Source organism: Parasteatoda tepidariorum, chromosome 8 (genome assembly GCF_982258835.1).
Source record: "Parasteatoda tepidariorum strain Cologne lab strain chromosome 8, Ptep-v5.0, whole genome shotgun sequence".
NCBI classification, from domain to species: Eukaryota; Metazoa; Arthropoda; class Arachnida; order Araneae; family Theridiidae; genus Parasteatoda; species Parasteatoda tepidariorum.
In genome coordinates this window covers 71,059,111-71,086,759 of record NC_141762.1, presented here as the reverse complement: position 1 = coordinate 71,086,759, position 27,649 = coordinate 71,059,111, and the positions used below count along the sequence as shown (strand labels likewise).

Sequence of the window (27,649 nt, the reverse complement as noted above, 5' to 3'; positions counted from 1 at the left end):
GCAAAGTATGAAATAATCGTCCTGATGAGGTTATTATGTAAATGATATGCATGTTACTGTGAATGACCGAAATCGGTGGTTGTTGACAATCACATAGTCGCTTTGGTGAATGTCCGAAATATTTATTACATCCGATTTGATATTAATTTATTCGTGGATATAATTACATTTATTCGATGTTTTAATACTTATTGACTATAGATTAGAAGAAACATCAGTGTTTGGAGTATCGGGCAAATATATATCGGGCAATGGTACTTGACCATTAAAAAAAAATATCAGTGTAGGATATACCGGCAGTGGCACTTGACCTTAAAAAACATCAGTGTAGGGTATACCGGGCAAATGTATACCGGGCAGTGGCATTTGACCCTAAAAAACATCAGTGTAGGGTATACCGGGCAAATGAATGCCGGTCTTCTAATCTATCGTCAGTACAGTAAGTATTAAAATATCGAATAAAAATAATCTATCGTCAGTATTAAAATATTGAATAAATGTAATTATATCCACGAATAAATTAATATCAAATCGGATGACGTTTTGAATTTGCCATTTTTGAATGACATTTTGAAGAATCGGAGATGTATTTTATACTTTGTCGGTTTCTCATTTGGCATTTTATAGAATGCCTAGGCAATGTATGAAGTATAAATCATTTCATACTTTGCCGGCTAATTTTAGGCATTCTATACAAGACCTAGGTATTCTATACAATGTCGGATTTCATACTCTGCCGGTAATACATACAATGAAAAAAAAGAGAGTATGATACATGGAATTATTCTGCGTACTACCCAGATGGCGTGTGCACCAATCTTGGGAGTGTTTCTCAGCTACCGTGGGTGTAAAATTTTTTGAAAACGGATGGTTATAATAACTGTAACTGCTATTAAGTTTTTGTTTTGTTACTTCATATATGACCCAATCAAATCATATGTTTTCCCTGAGCAAAACAAAACAAGGCAGACATTGAGAAAGAATTGTAAAATTCTGACGCAGTTGAAAGTTTTGACAATTTTCAACGATATTTCCTAAATCATGGCGTACATGGATCTAGGCTAAGAGTAGTTATGATATCGAAGAACTTAATTACGGGATCTTCTTGGCTGCCTGTTCGGTCAGCATTATTCTCTGACAGTACCTCGAAATGTTCTTGCCCTATTCAATATTTGTTTCACGATACCCTTAATGCGACACGACAATTCTTTCGCGGTTTATTTAAAAACAATTCCTTGTCCTCTGGTGTTTACCGTAAACAGCATCGACTCCCCGTAGAATATTTTAAAGATAATGTGCAACCATCATCTGCTACCAAGTTCAAATTTGGCTCTTACAAATCTGGCAGTATTTATCGAGTAACTTCAAGATGGTGTACCAACTCCTTGACGAATTCATGGAGAGAAGATTTATTTCGAAAATTCTATCGAGGAGGAAGGGGGCCTATGCTCTGCTTCGTAGGATTTGCTTTGGCCAAGAAACCATCTCTATTAACTGAAGAGGAAGAGCTAGAAGGGGTGTCCTTTTTAATCAGAGTTAGTTTATGTTTAATCAGTATAATTCCATTATATATTTTTAAATAATTTAGAATTGATCAGGCATACATTCTTGCAATTGACAAATGTTTTATTGCACTGCATTTTGCATTGTCATCTCATCTTTTAGTGTATAACGAAGAATGTGTTGGAACTCCGTCACTGTACAGCATGAAACCTGTTTTTTTATTATGATAACATAATAATTGTTGTGTAATAATAATAATTGGTAACTAAATTATGTTTTATGGGTTATATCTGTATCGAGAGGTGATTTGTCATGCCAACTACTATCGCATAGGCACCAAATAGATTTTACTCTGCCAAAATTAAAGAAAAAAAGCAGTACTTCTGCATTTTCCTGGCACAAATGATAAAGTTGCGAATAAAAAGTTACCAGTTAAATGTAAATTCAACTTTTTTTATATTTATTTTTTGGTATGTCTATTGAAAAAAATTAATGAAAGAAAAGAAAATAATTGAATTTATTTATGCCGGCAAAAAGGAAAAGTACCAAAAGAAACTTAAAGGTTTGCCTAAGATTGTTACAAGTATACCCTTCCAGTTGGTCATCCCTGATTTTTTTTTAGTTTTTACAAGCCAGCTGCAGGGTTTGTTAAAACCCTCCCTGCCTGTGTTTTATTGAAAAAATCCGAGGAAAATTGGGTTATTTCATTTAGTAAACATAAACTTTAAAGTTTTACTGTGTAAATAATTTTACTTATTAAATAGTGTTGTATAAGCTTAAAAAAAGAAATAAATCCAAAAAGTTAATTTAAAATACATATAACAAAATTAAAATAAGTTTAAATAAGGCATTGTCACTAATAAATATTTGAATCTTCTTTACTGTTGAAGACATAAGGTTTTGCAATTTTTAACTCAAGCTTCATTAAATATAAATGCAACAGTTAATATAAAAGGGGAACAAATTTATTAATATTTTTGTTTTCTCACAGATTTATTTACTATATTTTTAAGCATATATATATTACCTATTATAGACTTATAATCAGTAAAAACTAAAATTTCATCGGACTTTTAACTTTAATAAAATAAGAATAAAATAAAACTGAAATAAATATTTAATGTTCTATGTTTTTATAATAAGATTAAAAGAAAGTGAAATTAAAATGCTGTATAATTATAAAGAGTATCAGTTACTTGTCCCATTTTTTTCAAACATTTAACCTACGGAAAAAGTTTTCATTTTTAGATAAGTAATTTTAACTTTATATTTTTAATTTCAAGAAACCAATTAATCTATAAAATATGAAAAAAAAGAAACATATATAAAAAGTTTTAGCTTATTTTTTTAAAAGCAAATATAAAACTGTTTAAATTTGTTAATGTATCACTAAGTAAAAAAAAATTTAAGAAGATTTTTTCTTGAAAAAACCTGCCTAAAGATTTAATAGTAATATAAAATTATAGATTAAATTTTCTTTTACTTTACAAATATTGAAAACTTAATCATATAAAGCACGCCACTCAATTTGATAAAGTAATGCTGCACTATAAATTATATAAAATTAAATGTGCATCAATAAGTTTTAATGGAAATTTTTTTTTGAAAAAACCCACTTTGTTTCAAGTGGGTTTTTTCAAGGTGGGCCCACCCAATATTACCTGGACAGGTTTTTTCAAAATGGGCCCACTTGGTAAGCCATGGCCAGCTGCCTAGTGATTGCTAAGACTTGGAAGTCATTCTGCAACAGATCACAATACAGAAATCTTCACAATTATTATTCATTTTGGGGACTTTTAAAAAATCGTCAAACTTTTATTGACACATTGTTACTTACTTACTCTTAATATTTCAGTAAAACTGTTGTGGTAATAAGTACTGGCACTTTCGTTTAGCCGGGTGTAAGGTAATTCAACTATTTTTATTTCTTTATTTTTTCATTTCAATTAATTCTTATAAGAATGAATGTGTTTGCAGAGGTCTACATTTTATTGCGATTCTTCATTTTCTCCTCGCTAACCAAAAAGTATGTAGGTGCCTAATACATTAGTATAGGTACTGTACAATTATAATCTAGGGAAAAAACTCTTCTTGCCATGACTACAAGTTTTTACTGTTTCAATATGTAAGACAGATTTTGCCTCAGTCCGTGAGAGAAAAGGAATCTTGGGAGAGAGAAGCTCCCTCCCCTCTTTGAAATGCATTATTTCTTGTTTCTATTGCACCAGGCAGCCTTAGACTTTGTGGCTAAGAGGAGTTCTTTCATAGACAAATTGAAAGATTTTTCAGCCTCCCAAAATAGATAAATATCTGAAAAATATTTTTTATTTAAATTTACCAGAAGAGTTATATAGTTAATTTGTTGGCTCAAGGTAAGCAGATGTGTTTTATTTACATTAAACAAGTTGTTTCCTTTCTGCAATTTTTTTACATTTTTAGTATTCTGGTGGGCCACTTCCCGTAAATACTCCACAATTTGGTGCACGCAATCGAGATATATTTCCTATGTTGGTGAAAACATTGAAAATATAATTCTATTAGATAATTTCGTGTTCAAGTGACTTAAAAATTATACATCAGATTTCGTACTCATGAGATTTTAAAATCATGTCTAGATTTGTATTCATGAGATTTTAGGACCAAACATCGAGATTTATATTAACACTGTTTTAAAATGAAATAGGGAGCTTCATATTCATGCAATTTTAAATTCAAACATCTTTATTTGTATACACGAAATTTTAAGATCATACGTCGAAATGTTTATTCACTAGATTTTAAAGCCAAACCATGATTCGCATTCTTGTGATTTTAAAATTAAACGCATCTCGCAACATTATTTTTATTGAAACGTTGGTAACTTTTTGTGGATAAATGCTTCCTATGTACATTTTTTTCTTGCTTAAATTCCAGGGTTTTCTTTTCAATTATTTAAAAGGTGTTTTTGAACATAACTTTTTAAATTTGTATTTTCAGCTTCTTTTTTTTTTTTTTTTTTTTTTTTTTTTTTTTTTAAACCAAACTCATCAGTGTGTGGATTAAATCTAAAATTCTATAAAAATGCAACATCTAAAAAAAAAATCCTTAATTTTTAACAATGGTCAGAAATTTTTTTGATTGCAATTTTTTGTTTGCAGATAATTCAGCGGAACCTAGGTTCTATTTTATCCATTTGGTTCATTATTCAGCTTCCTACGTTATTTTTTGCTGGTCCTTTAAAATAGCCTATACCAGCAACGTTAAACTATGCCGAATTTTACATTACCTTTTTTAAGAAAATCCTTCTTTCTACGTTTTTCTTACAGATCAAAATTATTTTTTTTCTGTACAAACTTTTTCCATCTTTTATTTTTTCAAATTTTTCTTTTTAAGGAATTTGTTTATTAACTGTTTAAAGCTTCTCTGACATTCTTTATATTTAATCCTATTGTCTTTTTGTCTGTGAGAGACATTTCACCCTTAGGGTAGTTAAAAAAAAATTATGGGAGCTTAAATTGCGGAATTTGCAAGTTATCCTGTAAACTTCAACCTTTGAATCTTGGAATTATCCAGTCATTTACAAAGCTTTACAGTTAACAACTAGTTAAGTAATCATTTCATTTTCTTCATTCCCATTTTCTTGATGTTTATTTTCTATTTAATGCGCAAAAATTAATCATCAAAAAGTTCTGTTGTAAATATTACTTAAAAGGGAATATTCATATATTCCCTCCTCGCTCCAAAATTGAAAGTGTAGCTAGAAGTATATTTCGTTTAAATTAATAAGTTTTTTTTTATTCCTGCTTCTTATTATTAATTTGTTCTAATTTGATGCAATTTTTTCTTTATCTTGTAGGAATCATTCTCCTCACTTCCATTTCACGGACAAGGATTAAATATTGATAAAGGTAGAGTGTTGTCCAATATTACTCTAGCAGATTTAAAAATTGGAGAATTGATTGCAAAAGGCTGCAATGCTGCAATTTATAGTGCTTGTGTCACTGATCAGATTAAAAGTGAGACATATTTTTAATATTTTTTCTCTTCTTTTTCAGAGTTAAGTTCTGTTAATTATGTGTAGCAAAATCTTTTAATAGTGAAAACTCATTGTGTAATATTAATATTTTTATGTTTGATATACATGCATGCTTTAAGAATGAAGTAAAATCTATAAGAGTTTAATGCCATGCATGTTTAATATTATTTGATATCCTAACTAATAGATATAAGATTATGGATTGCCACTGTTCTCCCTTTTACTTGTTGTTTCAATCTAGGCTTGCAGTCATTTTTTTTTTACTGATTTTTAATCAATTTATTAATGTTTTAAAAAATAATTGACCGCAAATTACCGAAAGTAAATCTTTTTTTTCTCCACATTTTTTAAGATATTTATAAAAACTTTGGTAATAATTTATGTTAATTCCTGTCACTAGACTTATAAATTAACTCTAAGATTTTCACACTGAATTCAGTTTAAATTTAATTGTTGTCATGTCAGAGCCAAAATTTTTGTTCTGTGTTATGCTTCCACTTTATAAGAACTGCCTTTCAACAAGTAAACAAACTAATAATGTTAAATATTGAAATATAATACTGTTCGTTATTTTTTAAGCAATGTTTAAATTAAGGATAGTAAAAGCTGAAAATGACTTGTTTCAATTTTACGAATACAGGCCTGGGTTTTTCCTTTTTTTTTTTTTAAATATCACAAAAAGAAAAAGATTCTGTTTTCTCAAAGAATTCCACATTCTGGAATGCACGAAAAAAATAGTAGTTTTCTTGCGCCTTTTCAGATCTATGCAAACAAGATTTTAAAATTGCATTCACATGGTATAAAAACACACATTGTAATTTGTATTTACAAAATTTAAAATCACACCTCACATTTCATATTCACGTGACTTAAAAATCTCACATTAGGATTTGTGTTCTCAGGATTTAAAAATTAAATTTCTAAATTCTACTTCCACAATTTAAAAAAAAAGTATCACTCAGCAATATATTTTTTATTAAAACTAGAATCATATTCTATGCACATATGTTTTATGCATACACTTTTTCTTGCTCAAATTTCAAGTATTTTTCAAAAATAGTGTTTTGCACTTAACGTTTTTGAATTCTATTTTCAGTTTTTTTAATATTTTAACAAACTCATTCATGAGAATAGCCTTTAGTCCATTTATCACTGACATGTATGCCATTGTTACAGTATAATTTTTTTAAAAAATATTTTAATCAACTTTTATAACAATGATAAATTTGTTCTGCAAAATAAAACAAAAATATCTATTTTATTGCTTCTTATTTTTATTATAACTAACAATGTATAGCGAAGTTGATATTTTTTTTTACTTAATTTTAGGTGGTACTGAGTTGAAGGAATTGGGAAAGGAGGTCTCATATTTCAATGTTTCTTCTGAAAAATACAATGGTAAGCTGTACCAATATGTTCTCTTTTGCTTAAAGGTTCTAGATTTTTCTTTAGTCTGTATCTAGCCTTTATGGGTGAGAATGTTCACTTTTTATTTTCTTTCCATTCCTTACACATTACTTATTTTCAAAAATCTGAGTTGAATGTAAAATTAAATTTCTAAATAAACTATGAAGATTTTCAAATTAGTACTATTAAAATGATATTCTTTTATTATCATGAAAAATATTTGATCTTGATCTGATTATTAAGCATTTGATCTTGATCTGATTATAAAACAAATTATCATTTACTTATCACTTTTTTAATTGAAATTTTTGAAATTCCTTGGAAAAGTGAATGTTTATTCCAAAGGAAGTATATAAGATACCTGTTACCACGATACTTGTACCACAAAAATTTAATTAAGCAACATTGGTCTCAATAACACATATGTGATTTTTACACCCTCTTGAAATGGATAGGTGCCAAAAGGTCCAACTGAGCATTCGGAATTAATAAAATTATGAGTTTTTTTTATGTGCATTATAATATTAAAATTCAATTTACATTAGCTAAGATTCACTTACCTTATTTTAAGTGGGTGGAATAATATATTGATAGTTTTAATGAATTTTCCCATTATTGATATGTTACCAAAACATGTTGCTTTACTGTATTTTTGATTTTGGTTTGTTTTAACACTTTAATGTAGAAATGCATTATTTTGTAGACATGAAAAAAGATAAAGATAATCCTGAATTGACAGAATGTGGAAAAAATATTGGTCCTTCACTTGTTTCATCCAATTATGTGCAGCAAGGTAAAACTACATGTAATATAATCAATTTTTCAAATTGATATTTAGGTGATATTTTTGAAGTTATTCAATTTTCCCTTGTCGTTATACAAATAGTTTCAATAGTTAAAAAAAAAATTATTTTGTTTACTATTTTTGTAAGCATTATGATATTTGAATTCAATTTAAGATACATAAGTATAAATTCTTTTACATTAGTTAGATAAATTGGAATAAAATAATGTATTCATAGTTTTAATGAAGTTTAATAGCCTCATATTTTAAAACATTCTCCCGTTCATATGTTAGCTAGTGCCAGAAAAAAAAAAGTTGCTTTATGGTATTTTTAGTTTCGGTTGGTTGAAAAGATAAAATGTTGAAACATTTCTTTTATAGACATGAAAAAAGATGAAGATAATCTCGAGTTTACAGAATGTGGAAAAAATATTGCTCCTTTACCTGCTTCATCCAGTTATGTGCCTCATTTTCAACTGCAACAAGGTAAAACTGTTTCATTTTATCATGTATAATTTTTTTTAAAACTTGTTTGATTGATATTTTTAAACTTATTCAGTTTTCACTTGTCCAAAAAGTAATTATTTTTTTCTTCTAATTTTCAAAGTGATGAATGTTTTTTAATCTGATTCAAAATGTATAAGGCAGTAAATTTGTGTGCATTTTGTTTCCTAATCATATAATAAGCAAGTTATTCTTGTGTATGAAACAGTGCATATGGAGAAAACCTTTTTAAAAATTTTACTCCTTGGCGAATGTATCTTAGGGTTAAAGAAAGTAAATTATTGGAAACCATTGCACTGCTTTTAAATACAGGAGCCATTGGATCAAGTTCAGAGGATCCCAATGCTTTGTATACCAGACTCGTATTTTTTGATTGTACACACAAATTCAGATATACCATTCTACTCAAAAATGTTATTCATATAGAATGTGTACATATAATTGACTAATTTTTATGTAATCTTTTACATTTACAGATAAGTGAAGGATTGCTAGCAGTAATGTGCACATAAAAACTCAAATTTTTTTTATCCTGCAAAATCGTCATGCATATTAAAATCCTCACTCCATTTTCAATTTACAGAGAATCCTGCATATAGAAAAAGCCTTTTATATTTTAAAGATGAACCCCATACAATCTAGAATTAGATAAGAGAAAAAAATGACCTTTCGTTACACAGTTTTCAGATTAAAGGGGAGGATAGCCTGAACCACAGTTGTATAAAAAAAATGAGTATTCAGAAGCTGTGAAAATAAAAACATCAAAACTCATAATGAGTTAAAGATCATTTTTATTTATTACGTTTGTAATAATTGAGAAAATCTCTCTTTGTATTTGATAGAATCTATAGACTGTCAAGTTTTTAATTTCTGTTTCAAACAATTCTGTACATAAGTTCTAATCCTCAGAAAAAAATATCGAAAATGTGAAACGATATGTTTATACTAAGCATATTTACAGCATGGTTTTTTAAACATCTCAAGTAATAGTTTACATAAACTACATTTTTGCCTAGTATTTTAGATTAGTAAAATAATGGTTGAGCAAAGATGTAAACGAAGTAATGAAATATTTCAGAAATATTTTTTTTTCCATCTACATATAAAAGTTAAACAAAACCATTGACATACAGTGGATTTTAATAATATTTAAACTGACCAAAGTAAAAAAATGAATGATTCAATGCACAGAATATTTGGCTGCACCTGATTTTATTTTTTCAATTTTTGTAAAATCTCAATGGTCTTATAAGTTTTCAGGTAACATACATTTTTTATGTTTATTTCTTTTAAGTTTATATCTGTGTTTTGATAACTACAGAAACATTTTTTTTTTTTCAATTTAAATTTTCAGTTTAATTTTTAGAAATTAGCATGTCTGTTTTAGTAAAATTAATATTTGTTTTGCTTTTTTTTTTAACTTTTAATTTAAGAAATATTACTTCGCTTATGGTATTTGAAACTCTAGTTTATATTGTTTACTGTTAACATTTTCTATCTTTCATTGTTCTTCTTCTTTTTACTTTTTTTTAACTATTAGTTTTTATAAAACAAAGAAAAGTTCTTTTATGTATTTATACTTAGTCTAGAAAAGGAGTGAATACAGTAGAGCGCCGATCATCCGAACTGTTCGGGACAGAACGTGGTTCGGATTATGAAAATTTCGGATAATTGGAAAGTTGTTTAAAATCTAGTTTAAATGATTATTATTTATGCACTAACTACCCTTCTCACTTTTTCCAGGCTTAGGACTGGCAGTACTATCTAAAATAGCTCTGGCATGTTTAAAAGTACTTTTTTTTTCGATTTTTAAATATTTTTTATTTATTTATTTAATTTTTTTCATTTTGAATTTTTTAATCATATTTCAGCTTTTTATCATTTTTTTTGCTAATTACTGATTTTACCACATTTTTCTTTATTTTCTATTGCAAAAGAAATCCAGCAAAGACTTTTGTTTCAAAGAAGATAATCTTTTTTTAGCAGCCAATTCCCTTATTCTTTTCAAATAAATCAACTGAACTGGATCAACATCATTTTGACATTCTAGACCAGTGGTTTTCAACTGGCGGCCCGCGAAGCCTTTTTGTGGCCCACATACTAAAATATATTAGTTGTCGTGTTTTTGCGGACAATTTTTGTACAAAATCTATGTGGGTTTAAAATACTTTTCTTTCGTTTATAAAAACCTAATTTCTTTGTTTCTGTGAAATTTAACATACCAACGGTGCAAAAAAATTTATTACTCAGGTTTTGCATCGAAGAAAATATTTATTCAAATCAAAAAATAATAGTGTATCTTGCTCTTTTTTATTTTGTTTTTTTTGTATTTTGTGAATATAATTTAGCATGTACGTATCAGAAATTTTCTAGAAGAAATTATCCAATTTAACTTTTTGAAACCACTTAATTTGGACGAAATTACTTACATTTGTAATTTTAAAACGCACTAAAGAGGGAATGAATATCATGTTTTATTTCCTTGAATTGAATATCGCATGAGCGGAAAAGAAAAGAAAAAAAATTTTTCATATGCTCGAGAATTTTTTTTGTTGATAATTTCTAATAAGTAGAAAAAATTTTAATTTATCACAGAATTAAATTTAAAAGAAAAAAATCTTGTCACTAAGCTTCTGATCAAGAGAAGATTCAAAATGATACGTAACAAGTATTTGTAATGCTTGTTATTTTGTTTTTGAATGTAAAAAAAACTTTGATAAAAATCTAACAGTAATAATTAATATTCCTATAAAAATTTCGATAAAGTTGTGGCCCGCCATTTGACTGGTGATTTTAATTGCGGCCCCCGGCCACATGCAAGTTGGAAACCCCTGTTCTAGACTGTCAAAATGAAGTTCGCATTCTTGGAAAATAATTTTCTGTTGAAGAGGGCTAAAGGGGTATGTAGGTTTAACTGTATAACAATACATGTATGAATGGCTACTATAAAAAAACTGCTAAAAAGGTTGCAAATTAAATATGGTCATCAAATGTAGTGGATATTATTTATTATTCCAAATTTAGAAAAATTGTCGATAAGTTAAAAAGTATTCTAAACTTGAAGAAAAAAAAAAGCGAATTCGGACATAGTTCGGATAATTGGACGTTTGGATAATAAGGGTTCGGATAATCGGCGCTCCACTGTAATTAGAAAAAAATGAAATATGAAAGTGAAAAAATACAAGCAATAAAAATATTAATGAATGTACTACTAAAGTTGTAAATTTATTTTGTTTACAATATATGTAAACTACAAATCTATTATTTGATTGAAAACTGAGTTATTTGTTATTTCTTACAGTCTTAGTGTATTTGATATATATCATAGTAAAAATGTATTGAATTATGTTTAAGGATTGACAAACTTTAAATATTAAAATATATAATTTCCAGATTGTTGGATTAATTGGTGAAATTTATTGTTAAAATTTTGATTATATTATAAAAGTTAGTTTTGCACAACAAAAACATTTTGTTAATTCTATTTGCTTACCATAATGTTTGCTTCTATTACTATTTATACTATTCTTATTCAACATATTCACATGTTATGGCTCATGTATGATCAAAAAAATCATGTATGTATACTTGATAAGCTTACATAAAATATCATAGTTGACATTTAGTATTAATGTATGTAAGGATTGGCAAACTTAGAGTATAAAAAATTTAATTATTTAATTCTGAGATTATTGAATTGATTTTTAATTTAATTTAAAGTAAGTTTTGCACAACTTCTACTAATGTTTTGTCTGTTATTATAAAAGACCATAACATGGTGGCTTTATGTATTTTTCAAGATTTTTTTCGTCATAATTCTTCATAGTAAATGGACTTAATCAGGTAGTAATTCAAAATGAAAACTGAGGAAAATGTTAATCAAGTACATTGTGCCTAATTTACTGAGATAAAGTATCATAGTTGATGTTTATGAAAATAGTCTAGGTATCTCTTTTGATTTACAAACTTAAAAGTGTAAAAGGATTTAAATTTCCAATTTGTTTGCGTAAGAAATGGTAAAAATAAGAATTCTTTATGACTTGTTAGACATTTTGTTTTACGAACTAAATTATGATTAGGACTTATTAACTGATCTACTAATTTTCTAAATTTGATTAGTAAATAACAGTTTGTAAGCTATACATTGTTTAATTATTTGATTATGTTAGGTATATTTGATGAAAACATTGAAATGAAAGAAATGGGAAAAAATCCTGAAAATTCTGTTCAGAATCAGTTTTTCATGCCCCATTTTGAAGGACACCAAAGTAAGAATTTTCATTGTGTTTATTAATACTATTATTATATTAGATTTTTAAAATAAACATAAGATATTTCTAATGGAAATTTAAATGTAGAATTTCCTTATTTTTCATTATTAAAAAACAACAGCCTTAAGTGCCATTAGCTAACAACTTAATTAACAACTAATTTTAGTTAACCAAATTTAGTTTACTGTTTGCCAGCTTTTCTTTCATGTTAACTAAAAATATGATGTGAACTATTTATAGCCTTTTAACACAGAGTTTTTATTAAACATGTTTTTCATTATTTTGTATTAAAATAAGTGAAAAATATTATGTTTAGAATTTTAATAATTTATGGTTATGAAATGTAGCATGAAACACAGGTGTCTTTTTCTGCACTAAGGGTAAAATCTTCCAGATTCCAGTAATATTCCAAACAATAATTTTTTCAAAATTGCTCTTATTTTCAGTCAATTAGATAAGAAAAGCAGTTATTCAGCCTTGAAATTTTTTTAATTTACAAAAAATTAATCAATTATTAAAAAAAATTTGAATGTAAATGAAAATATTTTTTTTCAAAACAACTTTTTTTTTTAATTTTATATTTTAGTACAATTATAATTCTGATAATCTAACAAAATTTTTTTAGTAACTATTAGACTATTTTTTATAATTAAAAATGCCAAAATATATTTTTGCTTGTTATTAAAGCTAGAAAAGAAAAAAAAATAATGAAGAGGACACTGGTGCCCATCTGCATCAAACAGTTAAAAATGACCTATCTTATGATGAAGACAACTTCCTTTAGAAGCATCTAACTTATATTTTAAAGAAACACCTAATATTCAAAAAAAAGGTAGACTTTAATTATAAATTAATATGGTATCTTAAAAAATTATAAGACCATTAGCAAATTCAAATTGGTGCATTTCTGAAGATGAAGACGTAAGAAATAACTACTTAAAAATAAATTTTTTTAAATGTACTCATTTTTTTAAAAAAATTTAAAAAAATGCCATTTATTTTTTAATTTTTATAAAAAGGTAAAAAAATTAAAGGGTGTTAAGAAATTATGAGACCACTTATGGAAACAATCATTGTGGTTCTACTATCACATCATATTAAAAGCATTATGCGAAGCACATTTTCTTGTATAGTTTGAAAAAGCAGTGCTCAATGAGCAGGTTCAAATTTGATACTTTTAAAGTAAGTCACAAAGTTTTCTCTAATAATGAATAGTTTTCATTTGCTACTGCGCTAAAAATAGTGCATTGTATTAGACTGGCACAATACTTCGGAAACTGTACCACCATCAGCCTGATTGCATCCTTAAATACAGAGCATTTGAAGTTATCAAAAATAAATAAGCAAAATTGGAGAACTATTTTCATATTGATTCTTGTGCTTAGAACTCCTATTTTCTTTTCTTCCATTCATTCACTTTTATTAGTCATATTATTCGATTGAACTAAGATCAAGATGATGTCCTTTATCCAGTATCATGTAAAAAAAAAAAAATTTCATAAGCAGTCATTTTCGATACTGTTGCCATAGTAATGCAACATAACAGGTGCCATTGTAGGCAAAATAGTAGCATAGTGCAACGATTGGTGGCACCGTAATATTAAACAATTCTTTTAGGTCATAATTCCCTCTCCCTAGACTAGCATAAGTTTAAAAACCTATAATACATTGTTTTAAAGATCAGTAATTAAATAAAACCTCTGACACTACCTTTATATTAATTGATTATTTTTATTTACTTTTGTATTTTTAGATCAAAATGATGGTGTCCAAAAAAATGTAACTTCTGAAATTGAAACTTTTGGCAAGTACAATATGGCTGTAAAAGTTATGTTTAATTACAGTGCAGAATCCAATGCCTATGCTATTTGGAACGCTATGTATAGAGAAACTTTACCACTGTTTGGAGAATTTTCTTTTGGGGATGCATGGGAGACTAAAGTGAGGTATGGATATTTTATTCTAGGTTAGAGGTGCACAAATTATAGCCTTGGTATCAAATGAGACCCTAAATGGTTTATATACTCATCTGTGCCTTCTAGACAATAACATAATTTGAAAATTGCTTAAGAAAATTTCATTGGATGAAAATTTTTTTAATTGAAGAAACTTTACACAACTTTAACTCATTAATATTTGAAAAAAAAAGGTGTAATTTATGCATAGTCAAAATATTAGAAAAATATATATAGATTACAGTTTAATTTTCTTAAAAAAAAATCAGGTAGAATCATTTTATATATTTTTACTTTTTACAATCTAATGTTTCATTCTTAATTTAAGTAGAATAACACCATTCAAAATTTTTTAAAAATTGGATTACTTCAATTTGTTTTCAATGGTGTGATTAAAGTACTTTTAATTTTCATGACTATTTTTTCCCTCAGAGGACCTTACTCTTTTGAAAAGTTTATAAACCACTATTTTACATGCATTGATTTCCGGTATTGATTTCTGTTATTGATTTGGGGAACTATTAATATTTTCTGACAAATTTTTTTTTATTAAAAGAGACTTAATTTGTTTTCAGTTAAGTATTTTATTGCTTAAAAAATGGAAGCAATGCTCTGTGCAAGACAGTGCAGTGATATATTTTTTTAATATTTGGTTTTATATATATTTTTTTTAAAAAGTATAAAAGCATTTATAATTTTTTACCATAAAAAGGTGGCTTTTTTCTGATTTTTCTTAAAAAGTACAAGTCTTTTCATATTATTTCAATAATTTATTGCAAATTTTAAAATTTTTTTTGTCAGTTGTTAGATATAAGATTTTTTAAAACTATATTTTAAATGTTTTTAATTATTTTTCTCACTTCTGAAATTGCATATGTCCACTTTGAAAGCAGATGTTTTTAATTTGTATTTAAATAGAAAGCAAATAATATACTTTAAATAACAGATATTGTTTGTTTTTTACCATACTTTTTTCAGAAGATTTTGTTAATATAATTATTTTAAGAATTTATGTAAAAAGCATACGAAAAATGTTTTATTTGTTTATGTTTTAGTGTTCTATTACACTTTAAACAATATTTTCAACATCAAAAACTTGTAATTTTGATACTTTGTATTTTTATATAAAATTAATTTTATTGACTTATTGCAATGAGAAATATTTTTTTGCTTTATTTATACTTAATTTAAAACAATTATTTCTTTTACTTACTTTATTTTACATTAAATTTATAGAAAAAAGAAACTGAAGCCTCATCCTAATATTGTAAAAATGTATTCTGCGTTTGCTGACCAATTCCCTTTACTCCCTGGAGCTACGAAAAGTTTTCCCCAAGCTTTGCCCTCACGTCTTTTGAATGATGGCTGCGGAAGAAATATGACGCTTTTCCTTGTAATGAAAAGGTAAAAAAAATAATTCCTTTTTATCAATTTATTTTTAAGTGTTCAATTTAAATTATAAGTTAAAGATAGTTATTTAACTATTATCTTAACTGTTATGCTTATAATGATTTAATTCTATTGAGTGTTATTATTTGATAATCTCTTGTATAAATATATTTATTGTTCTTATTTTATTTGTTCAGTTTCTACTATGAAATTTTAATTTTTATTAAATTGCGACATTTTATAGATGAAATGTGATGTGTTTTTTCATTATTATTAGACATTAGTGAGTTTTTAAAAAAATTTGTAGTTTTATCATTTATTGACGTGACAGATCAGGGAATGCAAAAATTCCGTGCCCCAGTTTAATTTTATGTTAAAATTTAGTTTGTTAATGTTGTAAACAGAAGAATAAACTTTAATGAAATTCTTTGGTTATTTGATGTTTCAACAACTCTTGCTAATGGAAGTAAAAGTTTTTGTTTTGTAAATAGATCAGTTTATGCTCTAGCACTGATTTGTAGGTGTTGATAATGATGATTCTTAGCAGTGTTGAATAAGTATCAAATGATTTTATAAATGCTAATACTTGCAAAAAAAATTTTAATAGTAACTACAAACTATATCATTAAAGCATATTTTTTTATAGCTGCAATTTTCATACTTTCCATGACTGTGATTTTTAAGCTTTCATTAGTTTTGATTTCCTTCTTTGAATAGCTGTAATTTTAATGTTTTCTTTAACTGTTTTTATGTTTTCCATAATTGAGATCTTTATGCTAGGATTTTTTGCTTTATGTTTCAGATTCTTCGAGTTGTTATTCTTTTATATGTTGCAAAATTCAAATGTATTTTAGCAATGATGTAATCTTCGTTAAGTTTCTTTAAATAATATAAAGTTTTTTTTTTCAATCTACTTTATAATGCATTATTAAAAGAACTTTATTTTGTAGCTTAATCTTATTTAATGCTTGTATAAATTATTGTTAAAAAAATGCTTTGATGAAAATTATATTTTGCTTGTGGGAACTGCTTTGTTAACACTCTGTATCTATTTATTTTAAAATTTTGTCCATCTCCATCCATTTTTGGCTCGCTTTTTTTTATTGTTGCCACTTTTGTCACATGCCAAATATGCAAAGAAATATTGAGACCCTACTAAATTCAAGATTCAATTTTATTACAATAATAGCCATTCTTTAACATTTCTAAAAATGTTTTTCAAATCTTAAATTTTCTTCTTTTTTAAAAAGGGCTCATTTATAAAAAAAATAATTTTAAAATAGCTTAAAAATAATTTAAATTTGTCATATAGCTTAAAAGAACAAAGAAAAAAAGAAGAGAAATTATTAAATTTTCTTCTTTTATTTATTTAATTATTATTATTATTTTTTGTAATGCTTTCTTAAACTATAATTTTTTAAAAGTATAAAAGAATTAAGAAAAATTTAATTGCGTTTTGTGAGATTTTGAGGGGTGAGTCTTGTGTTGGAAGTGAATTTAATCAGGATTTTGCATACATAAAGATTTTAATATTCATTTTAATTTTGTATGCAATCAAAATTTTAATTTTGTTAGTATAAATAATAAACATGACTCCTGTAATATAGTTTTTATGTATGGTTTTTCTGTTTAGAGATTAAATGTGGGCTAAATAACTTAAGATTGCAACTCAGTCATCGTTTTGTCTAAAATATGTTACAAAAATTATAATTCCTTAATATTCCAATTTTTGAACTTACAAATCTTGCTAATCATGTTATTATTGTATTCTATCATAAGTTAAATTCTTCATATATACATGATAAATGTTACTCCTATAAAATCATTTTCATGTTAATGTTCTTTTTAAAAATTAAGTGCAGGCTATATACCTTTTATAATTTCAAGTCAGTTATCATTTTGATTAAAATATATTACAGAAATTATGATTTTTTCAATATCCCAAATTTTCAATATTAAATTTTTTTTTCTACTTTGAATTTGATATTGTAGTTTGATTGCAAGATAATAAAACAGCAATTTTGTTCTTAGCTATGTAAAGATAAGTGATACAAATTTGCTGATTACAGATATTATAGATGTTTTTCTTACATCTTGTTTTTGTAATTGCTGTCAGAATAAAAATTCTGGTGGTAAATATTTCTGAACTAAGTTGATGAAATCTGCAAAAAGTGAGAGAATTTTTTTCTTAGTGTGCTATGATTTTATAAATCAATTGGTGCAGAAAGGATACAAAAACAATGAGTTAATTTTGTTTATTCTAATATCAGTTAAACATTTATTATTTGTAAAATTATGTGAATTTAATCTTAAATATGTATAAATTATGTGCCATTCAAGAATTTAATAACTTTAGAATCCTTAGATAGCTCGTATTTTTACTCAGTTTTGTTTAGAAAATAGAAAGTAAAAATATCCTGCTGAAAAAGATAAATTTAAAAAGAAATCTGGTAATAATAAAATTTCTGATTTTAATAACTTAAGTAATCTGATTTTTATTGTTGATTTTGGTTGTAACATTTCACCTTTGAGTACATAAGGAACTGTGGTATAATTTAATGTGCAGAATAAAGATAATTGTTCTAAAAAATATTTTTGTGTGTAGATATCATTGTTGCTTGAAAGACTATCTCCGATCTCAAAACATCAGGCCAGAGACATCTCTCCTATTGTTTACTCAGTTATTAGAAGCTCTAGTTCACCTGTTTCAAAATGGTATCACCCATAGGGATTTGAAATCTGATAATATCTTGCTTGATCTCTCTTTAGGTAAGAACTTCAGTCTATTTTTACTAGCAGAAACTAGTTTTTGCTCTGCCAATGGCAGATTATAGTTATAACCGGTAAAAACCAAAAACTGTCTTTCATCTTTCTAGTAATTACTAAATAACATTCGTTTAAGTAATCTAAAAAATGTAACTATTTCCTCATTAAAGAAACTTGATATGCAGTCGGACCTCTAACGAAGTTGTTAAATCCCGATAATAAGTTTGTTAAATGGAAAATTCGTTAAATCGAAAATCACCTTTTGAAATACTTAAACAACACGAAACAGGTTTTAAATTTATAAACACTAGACATAATTAAAATAGCAATTGATGCACTTTTATCTTGTAAACTTGTATCTACTATTTATTTTATAAATCTTAGTCATAAAAGAAATCTGCATGGAAGGGAAGAATACAGCAAAACATTATCCAGTGTTACACTATCGTGCTACATTCATTTTCAACTAAAAAAAAGCTAAATTTATGTATATAATTATGGCTTCATTTATTTGCTGTATAAAATTATAACTGCAAAATAATTTTAAACGTACATTACCACATGAATTCTTAAGTTTTATTGCTAATGATAAAATCCCTTAATTTTGTCCGAGTTTTTCGTTTGAAATGCAAAAAAAGGGAAAGGGATTTTACTGCTTTCTCTAAAGGTTAAGGGATTTCAAAAATTAGTTGAAGGTCATTTCCTTTGTAAAATGTGTTAACAAGTTTGAAATGTTTTGGGAAATAAGGAAAGTGAATCTCAAAGAAAACTTCCTTATATAGAAAATTCACTTTGCTATTAGGAAGTTATTTTACGAAGAAATTTCCAAAATGTTCTTGGTTCCTAGAAAAAATTCGTAAGAGAGAAATTCGCAAAATGGAAGTTTGTTAAATAGAAGTCCGACTGTATTTATAATTTAAAAACTTAATGTAATTAGGTTCTTAAAATTATTTATCACGAAGAAAGTGCCAAAATTTTAATTGCCAATATTATCCCTGATTTTGTATCTTATATCATAGCTTTGTAAAACAAAGCTGCCCATTTCCTGAAATGTATTTTTCAAGTCAAGTTTTGATAATTTCCCCAGCTATTACATGATAGACCAATTTTTTTTTTAAAAAAATGGGCAGTTGATGAAAGTTTTAAAAATCTTGCTTGTTCTTTGATGGCTATGCCTTTCAATTATGTTGGACTTGAAAGAATCTTTTCCAATTTCTCATTTATGCATTATAAATTGAGGAATCTGTTAGGTTAAGAAACTACATCAAAACTTGTTTTGTTATATAGACTACTGCAAAGAGCAAACAATGTACATAATATCTGATTTAGAATGGTGATATTATTGTAAATAAATTTTTCATTTGTCAGCATTTAATTGTTTTTCCTATGTATTATCTACCGTTAGTCAGTAAATTATTTATGTAATTTTCTAAATTTCTGTCATAAATGAAGCAGAAAGAGGTTTTTACCATGCTGGTTTTAATCGGTTTTTGCCTGTGGTTTTAACCACTTATGTGTACACACACACCACACACACACACACGTTTTATGTCTTTTATCTCCACTTTATAAGAAGGTGAAAATTCTGGTATTGAATTAAATTAAAAAAAATCTTTTGTTTTCAGAGTAGCTGGTTGTTGATCCAAAGTTCCCTTCTGAATTAGACTCCTCATTTAGGGTACAATGTGTGGAAGAATTAATACATTTAACATATTTTTTACCAGGTGCTAAATTGATATTTCTGTTTAAATCTATAAAAATAGACTAATCTTCCAAACACACGAAAAAAATCAAAAGCTGAAACAAAATAAAAAGGAAAGTAAATCAGTGGGAGATAACAGCAGATAATATTAAGCACTAAAGCTGCAAACTGTTGATTTTTAAAATTTTTTTTAATTTATTTATACATTTTCTTTAAAATTATATTTTTTCCTTATTATTTTTCCTTGTTTTCTCTGTTTTTTTAACACACATACATATTATACATATATAAATATCATTTATTGAATTATATATCATTTTATTAAATTATAATTTTTTTTTTCTGTTTCTATAAAATCTTTTTTTCTGTCTTAAAACATTTTATGAATGATTTTAACCTTTGGAGTAATTAGCTCAAAATATTAATTACATGCATAAGACGGAGTTCATTTTGACCACATCAGTATCTGTAAATTATAATGTTAAGTCCAGAAACATGATCAGTGATAAATGATTGATATAATGCTAATAGTGAATATTTATTAGAAAAGGTAAGATATAATATCTACAATACATATATTTAAATTTTGCACAAAAACTAAAGTAGAAAAATATTACAAAAACAATAGAATATTACAAGAGTAAGATGAGTTATGCATTCTAACTTTCAGCTATACAGAATGCAATCAAAATTGAAAATAGCACTTGTTTATATTTAAACTTGTTATGTATGTTGCACTTTTGGGAATATTTAGTGTCAGTTTTTGATCTAATACACAGGATGCACTGATTCCTTTTGCTGGAAGTCTTTTCACCCCAGAATCAATGTAAACAAACAACAACAAAAAATTACGTAAACAAATAAAATACAGTCCGGAAATCGGAAAACCAAAAAACCGGAATGAAATTCGATACATTTTCCCCCGCCATTTTTTAAAAAAATGTTTTTTTCCTCATAAGATTTTAGGATTTTTCTTTCTTTTTTGAAAGATGTTTACCTTACCATCATTTTGGAAATAATCATTAGTGTATTCCTTCATTGTTTTTTGTTCTTTTTAAGATTATTTCCAAAAAAAAAATTTTTTTTTGTTGGGTTTAACAATAAAAAAACGGCTTTTTGTAGCGATTCAGAAAACCGGAAAAATCAGTTATCCGGAATAGTGATGGTCCTGATCCTTCCGGATAATCGGTTCCCTACTGTAGTATATATTTATAAACTTTTATATCAGAATTCTTGAAAATAATTTTAATGCATTTTTTTAACACTAAAAATAACCACACTTCTGAGATTTAAAAACTTAAGAACTTATAACTTTTTTTCTGTTTTGTTTACCCTTCATCGATAATATTATTGATATGAAATAAATGTAAATTTTTTTTGTAGGAATTGCATCCCCCAGCTTGGCAATTGCAGATTTCGGTTGTTGCTTGGAAAATCTCTCTTTGCCTTATACATCCTATGACATCAACAAGGGTGGGAATATATCCCTAATGGCTCCTGAAGTAAGAATACATTTTTGAATGGTTAAAATTTCTAGGTCATGTAGAATTCCACATCTTGATAAGTGAAGGTTTAAATTGTAAAGCATTTAAAAATGTACTTATCCTTATTAGGCCTGTTTAATTCTGCTGTTTCATTATTTTCGCTAATGCTGTAAAACATTAGTGCAACAGTTCCACAATTTTGTGCAATCAACTGCATTGTTGTGGCTGCTTTACTTTTCCAGAAAAGTAGTTAAAAACTGTTTTAAGGCTGTGTTTGTTACGGAAACACAGCACCTTAACGACTCAGCCGTCTGTAGATGTGTTAAATTAATAGGTAATAGAACTGCACACTGTAGACATGTTAAATTAATTTTAAAATTAATTCATTTTGTACCATTTTTAATCGTTCATAAAATTTTTTCCAGTTTCATATATTTTCTAATAACCATGTTTAAATTTTTTCAAATCCAAGGTTGTAAATTGTGAACCTGGACCATTTTCAATTATTGATTACTCAAGAGCTGACTTGTGGGCTGTTGGAACTATAGCTTATGAAATCTTCGGTGGTAACAATCCATTCTATTCTTATTCAAGTGTAAAGAACAGTACTTATAAAGAAGAAGATTTGCCACCTCTTCCAAAAACTGCTCCTCCTGCTGTTAAAAAATTAGTCATGAAAATGCTTTGCGTCAATCCTTCTCAGGTAATCTTTATCAATTATTTTTAAATTCAGATTAAAATTATAAAGTTTTATCGTGAAATAATAATAAGAAATTATTCTCTTCATTTTATGTATGTTGAATGTTTTGTTTGTGAAGAGTAACTAAATCCCATGGTTTAGAATAATAACTTCCTAGATGAACAGGTTTTTCAATCTGTATTTTTTTACTTATTATTTATTTAGCTGAATGTAAATGTTTTCTTTATAAACCAATATAAATGTTTTGAAAATAAGGACAATGTCTATCAAGTTGGTCGTAAAACAGGAAAAAATCAATGTAGATTGATCATTTATGTAAAATCAGTAGGAAATGGAAATTTTAAAATTACAAATTTTAGGAAACCTTATTTTTTTTTAAACTATTTAATAAATTTTACTCAAATGTTTTATTTTGCCTTTTATAATTGAAGGATGTTAAAATTTTTATGCCGTATGATTCAAACATTTTTGGATGATTATTAAAGTATAAGAAAAATAGTTATTAAATAACATTTTTTGCTTGAATTATCTTTAGCAAAACGATTGACAGTGAGCTTTTTATTCTAAACAGCTCAAAGTGAATGGACATAGGTCAAATTGTTTGTTTAAGAAAATGAACACAGTTCAAAATATGTGTTTTATGAAAATGGACACAACACAAAATATGTGTTTTATGAAAATGGACGCAGCTCAAAAGTAATGTTGAAGAAAGTGAACATAGCTCAAATTGCGTATTTAAGAAAATAAAGACAGCTCAAAATGTCTGTTTAAAGTAATGGACACAATCCAAAAGGTGTGTTAGAAAATAAGCACAACTCAAAATGTATGTTTAAGAAAATAAATTTCAAAAATTCTTCAAAAAAAGTACAATTTTGGTAGAAGAACTTTTAAAAAAATGAAATTGAATACTGCATACATTTTCTTAAATACACATTTTGAGCTATGTCCAGTATAAGAAGCTTATGGAGGCAATTTTTTTTAAATGTGTGCAAAAGATTTTTCATTTTTTGATGCAATATATAAAAAGTAAAGGGTTCAAATTTTTGACCAATTTTCTCATTAAAGTGTTTGCCTCATATTTTCTATATTGTGGATACCCCAAATAATTTGAGTATTACGAATTCAAATCTGTAAAAAAAGTTTTATTAAGGAGAAGTATGTCTCTATATCTGATTTCATTATATATATATTCTTTATTTAAAGTTAATCACTAAAACCATCAAGATTGCATATTAGGTGAAAATCTGATCATTAATTCAAAAGTTATTCATGTGTATCTTTCTTTTTCTTCTTTTTTTTTAACTTTATGATCTGAGATACAAGGGATAGACAAAATAATTGGAACATTTCAATACTAATTCTTTTTTCATATTTCTCAAGAAATATGTAAAATCAATTTATACTTTCTGAAATGCTTAGATCATGTGGTTTTTCATACATATCAATGAAGTTTAAAACTTTTTTTAGGTTTGAGGGACCAACAATAAGTTACAAACTGCAAATATTGTTTTTGGACACCCTATGCCAAAATATGTAGCAATAAATTTGTATCTAGTAACAATTATTTTGGTTATTATATCTAATAATTGCACAAAATTTTGTAAGCTTAGCTTAAATAATTATGGAAATGTAAACATTTTTATAAAAAAACTAAATGTTTGTCTTATGTTTTCTAGCTAAAACTTAAAAAATATTCAATAAAATTAAACGAAATTTTTAGAGCAATTTAAAATAATTGGCAGAATTTTTTTTAAAAAAATCTTTGAAAACTCTGCAATATATAAGTAATTAAAGTGATCTTTTATAGTGATTCACAGAAAAAATGTGTCATTTTTTTGTAATTTTGTAGTGAATTGCATTTGGCAAATGAATGAAAAAAATCCTATTTGAATATCTTAATTTAAAAAGTATCAAGCAATTTTCTAAGTAGTTTTTGTACTTTTTAAACGGAACTCAAAATGATAAGGAGTTTTCTACAAATATTATTTTGCATCATAAGATAAAATTAAATAACAAATCATGATACTATACAATGATCATTCATTCTCTGAAATATAATTTATATAAGATAAGAAAATATGCACAAGAAAATAAACTTTTTATGGGGGATGATTCCCAAAAATGCCAGCGTCATTTTTAGTAAATGTAATAAATTTTTTGAAAAATCCTTATCATTTTGAGCATTATATTAATAGGTACGAAAATTACTTAGAAAATTGCTCGAAACTTTTTATATTTTTGGGATACATAAATTGGACTTTTTTATTAGCCAAATACGATTCAGTACAAAATTACGAAGAAAAATTTAATACCCACCCCCCGCATGCACAGTATAAAAGAAATACTTTAATTACTCATTTCTTTTGCAGTTTTAAACAAATTTTTCTCAAACTTTAAAACAATTGCAACATTTAAGTAATCCAAAAATTTTGCTTAATTTTATTGAATATTTAGCAAAAAAAAACCTTTAAAAATGGCCATATATGCATAAATATTTAAGTTAGATTTACGAAATTTTGTGCACTTGTTGCTTATAATAACCAAAATAATTTTTACAAATTTATTGCTACATTTTTTAGCATAAAGTAATAAAAAATATCATCTTCCGTTTGTAATTTATTGTCGGTCCCTCAAACCTCTAAAATTTTTAAGCTTCATTGGTAAGTATGAAAAATTGCATAAACTAAACACTTCTAAATTTATAAATTATTCTCAAAAGTGTTTTTTGAGAAAGATCGAAAAATGAGTTTATGGGGAAGTGTTTCCATTATTTTGTCCTACCACTTTAAGACTGAAGGGAAAAATCTATTATAAAATTGTTATCAGTTATGAAAATTGAGAAATGAATGGATTTTTTTTATTAAATAGATTCTAAAATTTGTAACCTTTTTAAATTATATTTTTTAAAATTCCTTTTTAATCAAAATCTTGTTAAGAAAAGAAAATAGTTTTTTATAGCGCCTAATGGTTTTCTAGTAATAAGGGGACAGCAGATAAAAAAATTGAATGCACCCTTTTTTTCCTTTATTTAATTCCTTTTTTAATAAACAATTTTAACAATATCTAGTGTTAAATGTTTATGTGTATTTTTTATCACTTATTTTGTTTCTATTTGATTCAGAGACCAAGCCCAAATTTTGCTGCAACAGTTTGTCAGTTATTGCTCCATGCACCACCAAGTTTGCTTTTTGGTACATTTGATGGAGCAGCATACAAAAGAGCTCTGAAATGGATGTTTCAGCTGTCTGCTAAGACATACTTAGAAGCTTCCGTCTTACAGCCAGAAGATATGAGTGTGAAGTTAGAATTAAGAAGCACACTTTGTTCTCGCATTCAGTACTTAGAAGTTATTGAAGCTTTACAATTTATTTTGAAGTCTTAATCAACCTCAACTAAAAGTTATTGTAGTATGGTTGCTGAGGTTTTATTTTAGTTTTGTTATTAGAATTAGTTTGATTTATTTTAGTTTTATTTAAAACCATGATGGATTATTTGCTTCAGCTTTATTAGGATAAAGTTTGAAAAAAATATTTAGTTTTCAGATTGTAAAATATATTTATATTGAAATGAAAGGATATTTTTCAATATGTTGTATATTGCATTCAATGTATAGATTGCTATTGTTAATAAAAATAATCTAACTGTATTTAGCTTTCCAATTTTTCATTTTACTTTTTGTTCATAAAGAGCTTGGGACAATAGTATGATAATGATTATAAAGTATTAAGCTTATTTTGATTATGCAAATGTTCTAGAATATTCTCGAACACAACCAATTATATCTAGTACTAAGTTATATTAATAAGCCGTAGAAAGAAAGTGTTTGTTGAGAGAAGGAAAATGTGTGATAATATGTAACAAATCCACCATTTAAAATTATTTGGTTTTGATTTCTGATTTACTGATTATGTATTTACTAATTTGTCTGAACTTTTATTCTAAATCATTTGCATTTCAAATAGTTTCAACTGTTACGCATGCTTATTTATTTAATAAGACATTCCAGATTGAAAATCTAAAAAATAAATGTAACTAATTTTGATGAAATAGCGATGGAACAAACATTAAAAAAACTTCTTAATTGAAAGATTTATTAAAGTGTAATCTTACAGCTGAATGATTAAAAATGAGGGCATTACCAAAATTCAATTATGATTTAAAAATGTTTGTTGCAGCTTATTTTTTTAAACAAAACCTACTAAAAAACAAGTTAAAGATTAAAAATTTAGAAATATTTGTCAAAAGTATTATTTCAATTAATTTATTGTTTTTCTCAAAATTTTGAAATGTTATCGTGAGCATCCATAATTTCGTCTTCTTACTGCTGGACGCTAAAGAAGACATGAAGAAAAACTTTATTTCGGGTATTTACTGCAACTTTCAGTTGGAATCCTTTTTATAATGCGTGTGACGCTGAAGTAATCGGATTGCGCAGAAAATTATTTTTTTCGTTGTATAGATGAAAACAAAAAAGCAGATTTATTCATTATTTAACAGATCTTCGGACCTATGAATCAACGAATCTTTGAAACAGCGAATGAACAAATCTGCAAGTTGGAGAACGCTGATTTGTTGTTTTCACTTATTCATTGATAATTGGGTTGATTCGCTCAATAGTAAACATGCTCATATAGTGGATTGTTTATTTGTTGATTCTCTTATGATCGGTTAACTAATTAATTTCCTCATTCACTGGTTCGCTTTTGAAACTTATTTGTATAATTCATTGCTTCCTGTGTATCTTTAAAAATGTTCTTTTACTGAAAGTTTATAGTCGAAATAAAATTTTACTTCGTGTCGTTCCTAACCTCCTTAACTAAGACACGAAACTATAGACCTGCAATTGCCAAATGATGATTCGTGGAAGAGTTAAAGGGGTTGCGAGAGTTAGGACATTTGTTTTAACCTGTAACCTTTGAAACTTTTAGATAGAGTTATATCCAATCAATAATTCTTTACTTTATTTCATATTTCGGTTACCCTTATGAAGTTAAAGTAAAATGCCATTGAAAAGAAAATGGATAATTTTTTTAATCAATATTTTTTTCTAATAACACTGTACTGTATAAATCATGAAAATATCATACATTTATAAAACTTTCATTCTTATTTTCCCTTGCGCTTATCAAATGAAAATAAAATTACCAAATTTATTAATAAAGAAATGTA

The 27,649-nt window shown here is 26.4% G+C and overlaps 1 protein-coding gene across 2 annotated transcripts; it reads left to right on the top strand.

Moving 5' to 3' along the window:
• The first annotated feature begins 884 nt into the window (after nucleotides 1-884).
• On the top strand, nucleotides 885-26,126 carry LOC107449337 (PTEN-induced putative kinase 1). Of its 2 annotated transcripts, XM_087169113.1 has the most exons (12): nucleotides 885-1,535; nucleotides 5,339-5,498; nucleotides 6,848-6,916; nucleotides 7,629-7,718; nucleotides 8,091-8,195; nucleotides 12,383-12,481; nucleotides 14,238-14,430; nucleotides 15,676-15,843; nucleotides 18,434-18,597; nucleotides 21,680-21,798; nucleotides 22,253-22,483; nucleotides 25,602-26,126. In XM_087169113.1, the coding sequence occupies exons 1-12, from the start codon at nucleotides 1,074-1,076 to the stop codon at nucleotides 25,860-25,862; spliced, it is 2,121 nt and encodes a 706-aa protein (XP_087025239.1). In that variant the 5' UTR covers nucleotides 885-1,073; the 3' UTR covers nucleotides 25,863-26,126. The 2 variants fall into 2 exon arrangements, with proteins under 2 accessions (XP_087025239.1, XP_087025240.1); XM_087169114.1 differs by lacking the exon at nucleotides 12,383-12,481 and having other exon boundaries at nucleotides 916-1,535.
• Nucleotides 26,127-27,649: the final 1,523 nt, after the last annotated feature.

Coding starts and splice junctions, on each gene's coding strand:
- LOC107449337 (XM_087169113.1), top strand. CDS start 1,074: ATGATATCGAAGAACTTAATTACGGGATCTTCTTGGCTGCCTGTTCGG. Junction 12,482..14,237: donor CCATTTTGAAGGACACCAAA/GTAAGAATTTTC, acceptor TTGTATTTTTAG/ATCAAAATGATGGTGTCCAA. Junction 14,431..15,675: donor GCATGGGAGACTAAAGTGAG/GTATGGATATTT, acceptor TTAAATTTATAG/AAAAAAGAAACTGAAGCCTC.